At 31.7% G+C, this 13,091-nt stretch overlaps 1 protein-coding gene across 1 annotated transcript; it reads left to right on the forward strand.

Moving 5' to 3' along the window:
* Positions 1–7,988: 7,988 nt before the first annotated feature.
* LOC145004703 (protein CHLOROPLAST IMPORT APPARATUS 2-like) lies at positions 7,989–12,595 on the forward strand. Its single transcript, XM_078963682.1, has 3 exons — positions 7,989–9,611; positions 11,141–11,296; positions 12,289–12,595. The coding sequence occupies exons 1-3, from the start codon at positions 8,553–8,555 to the stop codon at positions 12,334–12,336; spliced, it is 1,263 nt and encodes a 420-aa protein (XP_078819808.1). The 5' UTR covers positions 7,989–8,552; the 3' UTR covers positions 12,337–12,595.
* Positions 12,596–13,091: the final 496 nt, after the last annotated feature.

Raw genomic sequence — 13,091 nt, forward strand, 5'->3', positions numbered from 1 at the left:
TATTCTACCCTGTGCTCAGGAAGAAAACCGAACCATTCTCAAAGATCGGCAAACTCACTCAGAGAAGGCATGATTCTGATGTTTTGGGCAGCCATTATTTGTCGACAAGAAAGACGAGAACAAAGAAGAAAATCCAAAAAGTAGAAAAAAGGAATGAATAGCAGAAGCTAGAGGATGTGAAGAAAAGGAAACCAACACAAATGAAGGAAGTCTTGAAGCAGGCGGGAAGTCCAAGTGGTTATAATGATGAAACTGTCTGTGCAGACGCCTCCATTACGTCAGTAGTCACCAAGAGCCATCTCCACCGACCATGTATCCAGATATAAGCAAGAACAACAAAACTACCTTAATCAAAGGCAGACGTCTGCTATCCTAGGGGACTTGTTAACATATCACACTAGGAATACGCCAAATATAATGGAGTCGTCATCTATTGGAAAACTTAGTCAAAGGTCGATGCATACCTAGAGCTGAGGTTGGGTCTTCGCCCTCACAACCCTGCATTTATTCCTTGGCATCCAAGCGCCAAAGCCAACTCCAAGACAAAACAGTACCAGTTGCATCTCAGAGCGACAGGTGTAATGCTCAGTGCGCTGGCCTTTGAGAATTTTGCACCAATAACAGTTAACCACTAGTAGAGCACAATCTACCAATAGGACGCCTCCGTGTCTTGTCGGCTCAGAAGGGACAAAAAGTTATTGTCAGGATCTTATCATCACCATAGTAGGTACAAATAGATCCCTTCTCCTCCAAGAGGAGGGATGGTCATTTTCTCTACTTTTTCCAATAGAACCTAAATTATCTCATCTAGTTATTGACTAGACTGTCAGAGTTTCATTCTGAGACCCTCCCTCAGACGTTGACTGACAATCTTTTTCTCTATATTGTGACTCTCAGTCTTAACTCCATCAAGGTCACTGGAGGCAACATTAAGTCCGGGGAACATATCACAATATAGGATTAAGTTCTTCTAATCATGGGTACCTAAAACTAGGGATGAGCACCAGAATTGGGTACCCGCTTTTGGAACTAGAACCACTGCTTCTGGAACGGGAACCGCCTTAAGCGGTTCCGTTTCTGGTTCCTAAACTTATAGAACCGCCTTAATCAGTTCTAGTTCCAGTTCTCATTTGCAGAACCGCTACCCGCTGGGTACCCGCCGGAACCAGTTTGTGTGTGTGTGTGTATATATATATATATATATATATATATATATATATATATATATTAGTATTTCGTATGAATATGTGTGTGTTATTTAGACTGGTTTTGAATATATTGGTCCAATTTTATCCATCTTTGATCTGAATTGATTCGATTTGGATCAAAATAAATTGTGGTTATATTGATGAAATTTAATAAATTTGATGTAACCGGGTTACCCGATCTTGGAACCGGAACCGCCGGTTCCGGTACTGGTTCCAAAATTTTAAAAACCGCCCAGACTGGTTTCATGTTTGATTCTAACTTTCTAGCAATCGCCTGTTTCGGTTCTCGCCAAATGAGGCGGGTACCCGCCTATGCTCATCCCTACCTAAAACTTAAATATATGTTATCTATAAAAATATGTACGATAAAATGTCTCGTTAGCTAAATGAGTTTTAGACAGAAAATATTTTTCAAAACGTTACAAGAAAATCTTTTACCTTCAGTTTTATGGATTGCCTAATATGATGTATGCACTGCATAAACACATTCCAATGCAAGATTGGGTAATTAATACCTCCACATAGGGCCTTCCGACATCATTAGTTCCATTTATTTATTTATTTTTATGCTCCAAACTTTTTTTTGTATATATAGACTCTAGTTATAGTTATTATACATCATATGCACATCATAATAGAAACATGAGACCAATCAATCATGAGATCATAGCTAATAGAAATCTATCTTGTAAAGGATACACCACCCCAGTAGTCTTCAAGGTCACTTGATTGTTACATCACGTTTCAAGACCAAATTATCAATCCAAACATAATCTTATTCTATCATATGCATGAGTGTCACTTTTCCTTTGTGCATTTTAATCACGCAATGTGTCATGTCATGAATTTGTAACGAAAAGATCTTACATAACATGAGAAGCTTTATATTTTTATCTACGTAAGAAATATATTGTTTGTAAATAACATCAAAAGTAGTAAAAAGTATACTCTAACTTTCATCAAGACCATCCAAAGTATTTCATTGTATTAAAATACTTGACATTCTTTTATCAAAACTATCTAAAAGTTACCAAATTCTTCACTTTTATCAAATCTATTCAATAGTATCAACATACTCTACTTTTATCCAAAACATAGTATCAATATACCATACTTTTATCCAAACTATTCATTAGTAGAAAAATACTTTACTTTCATCAAAACTATCTCAAAGTATCAAAATAAAAGAATTTATCAAAACTATTCGACAATATCTGCATCATTTATCAAGTTATACGAGAGTTTATCAACAAATACTTTTACTTATGTCATGTATCCCAAAAGGGGAAAAGATCTACATATACTTACCTCAGGAACTTAGTCATACTAATTTCTATATTCTCTTTGCTCTAAGATTTCATTCAAATCGATCCAATGATGCCATAATATATGTTTAGTACACACAATTATGTTCAACTTGTCTTCATTACCCTTATGTTATTAATCAATAAACCACTTTTACCTTATTTCCATTATAACACATCCTAGGTGATTTCATGATACCATTATGTTAACAACAAAGCCTTTGATTCACTTGGCTTTACATAACTATAATATTTCTTTTTGCAGTTAATAAATTCAAAGTAATAATAATAATACATCCTAGGTGTTACACCCATAAATTTTATGCTACCAATAAATAATTATGGTTGTACATTTATCATGACATATAGTCACGATATAATTCGATTTTCCAAAAACCTTCATAAGGTTTTCCAAAGTTTATATACTTTAATACATTCCAAATACTTTATCATGTCTTTTATAACCATCATTTTTCTTTTACAGCTTTCAAGATTTCATTATCTTGAAAACCATTTTCAACCTTTATAGCTTTAACAAGTCAAAATGATCAAACATGGGAAATCTACTTTCCAATATAAGCTTGAAAGATAAACTACATATACAGAGATCTGTAAATGTGTTTCCCAAAGTAAACATTTAATGATTTTCCACTCACAGGAACCTTTAACAATATTTCCCTAAGGAAGCCCTTAACCATATTCCATTCACCGGAACATTTACCAATATGTCCCGAAAGAATCCTTTAACCATGTTCCACTTACTGGAACATTTTAACAATATTTCCCAAGGGAAACCTTTTACGATGTTCAACTCACAAAAATCTTTAAAAATATTTTACAGATGAAACCTTTTATGATGTTCCACTCACAGGAACCTTTAAGAATATTTCCCAAAGGAAACCATGTTCCACTCACGAGAACTTTTAACTATATTTTTTGAAAGAAACCTCTTATGATGTTCCACCCACGAGAACCTTTATCAATGTTTCTAGAAGGAAACCTCTTACAATGTTGCACTTATAGGAACCTTTATTAATGTTTTCCGATGGAGACCTCTTATAATGTAAGGAATTCATACACTCAAAAACTACGATCGACGGGAAATCCAACTTGGTAATTGTCGTTAGAAGGTCCTTTCTTCCTTTTCTTGAGAAACCCTCTTTCAAATTCACCCAATGGATTGTGTCGCGGCCCATGTGTCCCCTAGTGTCTGCCACATGTCATGCTAACATGACATGTGTCCTGCCACTCAGCAATGATGATACGCCGCGACTTAACCTGTTATGTCGTGAATTTTTGCAACATATATCTCTTTTTGCCAAATATCACATCTCCTGACATGTGTCCATTACCTGTACACGTCAATGTGCCTCGTAGACTAGAGAAATTGTTACATTCTTTCATTTTTCCATTTTCTTGACTTTTCTTAAACATTCTATGTCCAAAACGAGCTCTATATATGCTGAATAGAGTATACTCAAATTCTTAAATTTTTAGTTGTTACAATTCACTTCCCCTTAAAAGGATTCTATCTTCGTAATTGTTTTTCAATTCACGATCATTGTTTGGGAAGTAACTCTTTTTTATTCAATTATATCAATTTACTTTTCCTTTTTATTTGATTATATCAACCTACTTTGTTAATTCATCACATTTATGGTTTACTTTATATGGTCTAGATACCTTACTTGGTTTTGAGGTTCATCACTTATGTATGTGTATTTTCATGTGCATGTTCCATCTCTTATCTCTCTTGCATCCAAGGGCCTATTTGTGTGGTTAGGAAACTTTATAAGATTTTTGAGGGATAAAAAAAAGCTGATGGAGATGCAGTCATATGAGGGATAAATCAAGCCCATAAGAAGACATGAAGGATGAAAAACCTTGTATAAAATAAGTCATAATACTCATATATAAGCATGCATCATCCCAGTTATCCACCACACAAACATGTCCATGAAAATGCAAGAGACATATGGGATGAAAGATGTCCAAGAATAGGCTAAATGCACGAGTGATAACTAAAAACCATGAACCTCATGCGTAATATGCAACATGTATATAATTAACTTAAGATCTTTTTTTTGTAGAAGAACTTAAGATCTTTAACATCATTTAAAATGCAATTTCATAAAATAAAATACTACCATCCAAACATGTAAAGCGTCATAACCACCATAAACACATTATTAAATCCTCATAAAATAGCAATGAAAGAAATCAAAATATTAGGTTTTTTGTGAAGAAAAAAAATGTTGTGTCTATTGTGAAGAAAAATAAAAGTGAAATCAGGAGTTCAACTCGAAATCTGTAAAAATTGCTAAACCGAAATGGTTCAAACCCCCACTCCCACCCCCACCCCTCATGTTTTGATAGAAGATTCTTTAAGTTTAAACCGAAAAATAAGAAATGTTAAGGTTTTTTTATGGAATCAAACCTGGCAGAAAATGTTGGAATCCTAAGTCGAGTAGGACTTGGAGACCAACCTAGCTTTTAGGAGATCATAAGCAAGTTGGTTTCTAGTTTCCTAATTGTGATCTAATTCTACGAGTCGGTAGTTTTAGGAGTATATACATGTATAGATATCGAGACATGATATTATGCAGAAAAACATAATTGGTTTTTGAGTTATTTTTCCAATTAATCAAAGAGGTGTTTGATTAAACTGTTTTTGCAATTTTGTTTTACAAACTTGAATTGGTATCAGAGCCTAGGAATCGAAGGTTGTGAGATCAATTTTATTACCTGTTGATAAGCTAGGTCAACATGTCGGATGGTGAAGATGGTGCACAACCTCCACCAGTGAGAGTGAAGGAGATTGGGTCAACCACTGTAGCGTGTCCGATGCTCACACTAACAAATTACACCGTCTGGTCCCTGCATATGAAGGTGGTGCTTAGAATTCACAAGGCTTGGACAGTGATCGATCCAGGAACAGACAACAACGATGAGAAAGATTACCTTGCAATAGGATTGTTGTATCGGGAAATCCCGGAGGATCTAATCATGCAAATCGGAGATATGGAATCTGCCAAGGAACTCTGGGAAGCGATTAAGGCGAGATATGTAGGTGTTGATCGTGTAAGAGAAGCTCGATTGCAAACCCTAAACGCTGAATTCGATCAGCTGAAGATGATGGAGTCGGAAACCATCGACGCGTATGCTGGAAAGCTGTCCGGTATTGCCTCGAAATCAGCAACTTTAGGAGAGGTTATTGATTAATCGAAGTTGGTAAAGAAGTTCCTCAAAACCTTGCTTCGATTGAAGTTTATACACATCATCGCCTCTTTGGAACAGTTGCTCGATTTAAAATCTGTTGGCTTTGAAGATGTAGTGGGACGACTCAAGGCTTATGAAGAAAGGATAAAAGAAGAGGAGGATGGCGGAGGGAGTCAGGTGAGAGTTATGCTCACAAAATCGGTGTTGTCTGGAGGTGGTGGATCATCGGGGCATCAATGAGAGGGAAGAAGAAGAGGGAACTGGAGGGGAATGATGGGTCGAGTGGATCTAACCAAGGAACCGGGTCAAATTGTAGGTCAACTGGATCAGGTCCAAATGAGTTTAAAACAAAACAGGCCCGAGGTGGGGAGCCTAATTCTAATTTAGATTGAAAAAATTGTAATTGTTGTTGTGACAAGAATCGGAAAAATAAGGAAAAAGATCGATTAAAGGTGATTTGTTTTCGGTATGACAAACCGGGTCACTTTGCTTCTGAATGTCCGAAACGACTTCAAAAATTACAAGAAGGTGATTTTTCGGAACGTGACGACAGTGATGAATCTGTTTTTTTTAAACGAAACGGGGTTGAAGAATTCTCTAGGACTTAGAGATTCGGTGGTGATTGTTGGAATCCTAAGTCGAGTAGGACTTGGAGGCCAACTTAGTTTTTAGGAAATCATAAACAAGTCGGTTTATAGTTTCCTAATTGTGATCTAATTCTACAAGTCGGTAGTTTTAGGAGTATATATATGTATAGATATCGAGGCATGATATTATGTAAAAAAACATAATTGGTTTTTGAGTTATTTTTCCAATTAATCAAAGAGGTGATTAAACTGTTTTTGCAATTTTGTTTTACAAACTTGAGAAAAAAGATTAGATTATATAATAGTAAAAATCAGATTCGTGAAACTTGTATCACTATTGCAAGATTGAAAATTATATTCAAAATTCAGTGTTTTATATATATATATATATATATATATATATATATATATATATATATATATATATATATATATATATATATATATATATATATATATATATATGGAAAAAGTGAATATACCGTTAAGGGTATATACGTTTAGGTACCCAAACTCATAATAATACACCGTTTTGTTTGATATATTCATTATAATATTGTTAAACTTCAATCTTTAACTTGATTTATATTCAATATTTTTAAATTTTTACTATTATCTTTTTTTTACATCACATCTTTTTGTCGAAAACTTATTAGGCTATGTATATTATTGTTGAAAATGACAATTATGTAAGAGGAAGATAAATATGAAATTTATAAAAAAATCTTTAAAGTAATTCAATTTAGAAGTTGAATTATAAGAACATTGGACAATTACAATGTCTATATATGATACAAAACGATGTAGTATGGGGAGTTTGGGTACCTAAGTTTATATATCCTTAAGGGTATATTCACTTTTCCATATATATATATATATATATATATATATATATATATATATATATATATATATATATATATATATATATATATATATATATATATATATATATATATATATATATATATATATATATATATATATATATATATATATATATATACTTTAACAAGTATAGCTATTCATTTACTACGATCAGCTTAGAACCATATGCAAAATAAAAATAGATCACCTACACCTCTTTTTGATCCTCCAAAAACATAGTCCGCATGAGTTCCAATTAATGCTTAGACCTTTTACTACATCTTTCTCCTAAAAGGGTCACTCACCTTAGCCAATGTAAAAAGATAAATTATAGAGAGATAGATGCGAAAGAAAGATACTCATCGTCATAGGCCAATGGCCCACACAGACACTGGTCCCCTTCCAATCAGAAACGCTTACAACCTCTCTTTCTTGTCTCTTCTTCTGTACTCATTCTCTCTTCATTGCTCCATTGCAACCTCCTCATTCTCAACTTGTCTTCAAATTAACCCTCCATAGGCCAATGGCCTAAAACTTACTTAGTTGATTAGTCGAACTTCTTACTAATTGGTTAGTTACTCGATTCCTCTATACCTATTTTATGTGTCACATAATACTCAGTGAGTCAGTGACCACGACTCGTGTGGCCCACTATGGTTGCTGAAATTACAGGATCACTCGTAGAGATAAGAGAAGAAGAATTACAGAGAGAAAATGAGAGGGGGGTCTACTACAGGACTAACAAACAGATTTTTTTCTTCCCTTTTTATCTCTTCTCCATGCCCGTGACTCCATACTATCTCTCTGTCTCTCTGTGTGTATTTTTATGTTTTTTTTTTTAATTTCTTTTTATAAATCTTGATTGGATATTTTCTTGTGTTTCTGGGATAAGCCAACTCATGATAAGTAAAAATCTTGGGATTTGTGTATTCAAATCTTTTCAAATAGAGTACACGTACTATATATGTACCTCTCTGTTTGTGTTCTACACTTCCACTTTCTTGATTGAGCAAAGTCTCTGCCTTCTTTTATGAATTCAAGGTTGATTTTTTATCAAGTTTTGAAAGTTTTAAAAAACTGTTTCGGGGATCCTCTTATTCCATTCCATTGCTTATTTTAATCTTGTTTCAATTTTTTATAAGATTCCAAAAAGTCGGCACTTTTTAGGGTTTAGGGGTTTTCTTGTTTTTCTTTATGCCTCTTAAACCAATAGCAAACTTTTTTCTATTGAATTCAACAAGTTCATTGATTTTGGTAATTGGGTCTTCAGAGTTTCTTCCATTTCATCTCAATTTCTGAAGAGTATTACCTTTTTTTGGGTTCTTTCATGAATTTTGGGGTGAATTGAGTTTCTTGGAGTCTCAAAAATGTCGTCTTGTTTAAGTGGAGGGACAGGAAGAGCTTATGGATTTGATATCGAAAATATTGTGAAATGTCCATCATCAACTTCTAGTAGAACTTCTCATTCATCTTCTCCATCTTCAACTCTCTCTGAATCAAGCAATTCTCCAATAGCAATCTCCAATCGGAAACCACGAACTCCTCGAAAAAGACCCAATCAAACTTACAATGAAGCAGCTGTTCTTCTTTCGATAGCTTGTCCCAAAGTTTTCTCAACTAAAAACCTTACAAAGAAGAACAATAATCTTTCGAAATTCTCTAGACAAAATAGCATTTCTATGCATGAGCCACCGGAGTTGCTTTTACCATTTCCGATGATAAAAAACTCCGGTTTCCTCCTTCATCAGCCAATTTTGGAGAAACCCAGTTCATTGTTTGATTCAAAACTAGCAAGTTCTTGTCTGAGTCCAAGGGAAACCGAATACCGGAATTGTAATTCCGGTTCGAATTCCATGGAATTGTGTGATGGGTTTGAAGATGACTTCGATACAGAGTCAATGCTTGATGAAGAAATTGAAGAGGGAATTGATAGCATCATGGGGAGCTCGGACTCAACAATCCAAAACTACAAACCATCTGATAATTTTTCTCCAAATTCGAAAACTTGTTATGGGTACCCAATGGGGCTCGGATTTGGTGGGAATTTGGAGTTTAATTTTGGTTTCGGAATGAGGAATGGAGTGAGGGCATTGAAGAACGGTGATGATGGGAATTGGTGGAATTTTCCGACGGTGAATGTGGTGAACATCTCGCCGCCTGTGGCGGCAGCAATAGTGGCTCCGGGAAAGGTAAAGAAAGCTCCGGTTGAAAAGAAGAAGAAGAAAATTGAGGAATTGATGAAGAGGTCGGAATCGGATTTGGAGCAGGGGAATTCGAATCCAGGAGAGGAGAATTCCAGTCCTGAAATTGGGTCCAGATTGCTATTGAAATTGAATTACGACGACGTCTTGAATGCTTGGTCGGATAAAGGGTCGCCGTTGCCAGAGGAAATTTCCGGGTCGGAGTCTCCTGGAGGTGACATCCATGTAAGTGCTCTCTTGAAACAACTTCAAATCTAATTTAGATTTTTTACGATATTATTCACACAAAGGTTTTGTTAACTATGTTTGTAAACTCTCAAATTTATCAGTTTAAATATAATTTTAATTATTATCTTGCATAAATAATTCACGAGGCTTTCATTTACTTGTTATTTTACTTTCATTTTATTCTTGTTTTATTTAGTTTACTGAATCGTAAAATAAAGTCATTAAAATTGTTTGGATTAATTTATTCAGTATTAAAATATAATAAACTGATAATTGTTTTATAATGTTTGGTAAAATATGTTTATATATCTACAAAACAACATCATTACATTATATTAAGTTATTTGTTTTTATGTATAACGATTCATTTTTAATAATTATATCAATATTCTTTTATTAAAATATAACATTAAAAATATCTTACAAAATTTTATATTGATAATATTTAGTGGTATTCTTTTATAGGAGTTTTTAACAATAATATTTAAAAATAAAAAACTAAACCATCAATAATATAACATATATCCATATTCAATGTCCAAGTACTTTATATGGCTTGAATTCATTTTAAATTGCTTTGTGTTTCAAGAAAAATAAGCAATATATATTTTTTCTTTATTGATTAAGATAAAGATAAAATTGGTAAATATATTTTTACAATATGAGTTTTTTAGAGGTTTTTTCTAAAAAAAAACTTTTCAAAAGTAAAAATATACTATGACAGTTTATTCAATTCAAAGTTTTTTGAATAAGTTTGTTAATTAGCTAATTGTAGTTAAAAGTTTTTTCATTTATTATGTAAGACCTACAGATTTTGAACCACAACATCTACACACAATTTATAAAAATTAAAATGAAAAAGTCTCCTATTGTAAAAAATAAAAATAAAAATAAAATAATAATAATAATAATAATAATAATAATAATAATAAAAATAAATAAATAAGTAAATAACTCTATTATTGTGCATTAATGTGGATGCTCTAAGTAAAGCAATAATAACATATTAAAAACTAACTATTTAAGCAATACACTTTTAAACTTAGTACAATAAAAAAATTTAAAAAGATTTATTAATAATACAAAAATACAATATATTAATAAACACTTTATATAAATAGTTCAAAAACATATCCAAACTTATAAATCAAATTACTTCAAAATAATCTATATGCTTTATAATATTTTATTCAAATATTGATAGACGTACGTAATCTTTCTGAATTTTTATAATATTATTCTATGATGTTCAAAATTAAATTTTTTGCTCTTTTCTAAAAATATTTAATTTTGTAGTTGTTTATATCAAAAGTTGACATTTTGTTAACCATCTACACTCATTAAAATATACACCTATTAAAATATATCATGATCAAAATTATGTTCTAATATATAATTAGGTCTTGTTTTGTCTTCATTCCCTGCGTATAAATGTTTAATTCCAAACTATCACAATGTACTATAATATGAACTTTAATATTAAATTGATATTATCATTCTCACTTGTGTGTTGTTTTTATCGTCAGGCCAGATTAGCCCAAATAGACCTATTCTCAGAAAATGGTGGATTAAGAGAAGCCAGTGTAATGCGTTACAAAGAGAAAAAACGAACACGTCTTTTCTCCAAAAAAATTAGATACCAAGTAAGAAAGGTCAACGCAGATAGACGGCCTAGATCCAAGGTATATATAATTGGTTAATCATTTACTCATTAGTAAAAATACATTTGACATACCAATTGGAAAAACTAGTTGTAAAATAATAAAGAGAATTTTTAATAAATTAACTTATAAGAAATATATGAAATGATATAATAATATAGGTAAAAAATTTAATTTTTTATATTTAGTAAAAATCTTTTTAGAAAAACCTATAGAAAAACTCAACAAATTCGTGAAAACGTTATAGTTTTTTAGAAATTTAGCTTGTAAATTATTTTTTTAGTTTTACAAATATAACACCCTAAAAATCTCTAGCATAGCGAGTGTTGCAAATTTGTTTAATGTTTAATATTATATAAAAACCATAATATTATTCAGACTATATACTATAAATAAACCATTATATGATTAAAATCTGCTTTAAATTTCATTTATGGTATCTCAATATCTCGTTGTCATAGATTAATTGGTTTTGTGGGACTGACAACCCCACAACGAGCAAAAGTAAGGTGCTATTAATACAGTAATAATGATTGATGCATGATGGATAAAGTATAAATTCTCAAGTATGGATAAAGTATAAATACTCTTTGAAGGTCTAAAATAATGATTGCGAAATTATTATGTAATGGAATGTTGGAATAAACTTACTGTTTACAAATAAAATTGTTGCATATTACATGAGATGATAAAATAAAAGATTCATTTTGAAAAATATCCATGACAATATAGTCATTCAATTTTTAAAATAATTGAATTCATATGCTCTGACTTTCTTGTAATGGTATATATGTCTAGAAATATTATTTTTTGAGCATGAAACTAACATAAATCTCAACGCCCTTAAAAGATGTGAAATTCCAAATGTTAAACCATTTGTAACTATCTAACAACTCACAACATATAAAGTACAACCCTTAAAGCATGTGTTACTACCAACCATTTCACAAAAGCACCATTACATTATTAACTAATATTTCTAGTACTTATGTGTCTACTTTGTGATTTTACAGGGGCGTTTTGTCAGAAGGCCAAACTCTCCCACTTGTGAGGACACATGACACCAATTTACGACCCTCATCTTTTGTTGATCACTTACTGGGTCCTTTTTTCTTGTCCTTTTTACAATTCCAGATCTTACTTTGCTTTCTTTTTGCGATATGTAGTCTTCCTTGAAGAGAGGTGAGAGTAGTTAAGAAGAGAAATGGATAGGAATGAGGTAGTAAAGAGAGAATTCCACATTTTTGTAATCTATAATTCAATTGTAAGATTTGTTCTTTTCATATATATAGAGAAGAAAACGAAATATTAATAATTTAATTCTATACATGAATGTTATAAAATCGGTCATGAACCTTGAATTAAATATATTTATTTGTCGGCTTAGGACTGTTTATGCAAAGTTTCTATCAATTTGGTGTGTGTATATATATATATATATATATATATATATATATATATATATATATATATATATATATATATATATATATATATATATATATATATATATATGTATTGCATGCTTAGTGTTTGGATTAACGCCATAGTTGACCCTCTAAGTTCTATCTTATGTTATTTGATGTAAATAATATATAAACTTTTATGTGGTACAACAGAACACCAAATCCCATTTTAAAGTATTCTCCGATCCTACTTCATTTCTTACACTATTTTTGTAATAAATAGTATAACATCTATTTTGGTATTATACTCACTTACATCAAAATTGTGTCAAAGTTTCATGTGTAGTTTTAATCCATCAAGTTTTATTTTTATTTATTAACTATGATTAGGTATATTTAAATGTAGTAAT

The sequence above is a fragment of the Lactuca saligna genome, chromosome 7, assembly GCF_052625555.1.
Source record: "Lactuca saligna cultivar CGN05327 chromosome 7, ASM5262555v1, whole genome shotgun sequence".
Taxonomy (NCBI): domain Eukaryota; kingdom Viridiplantae; phylum Streptophyta; class Magnoliopsida; order Asterales; family Asteraceae; genus Lactuca; species Lactuca saligna.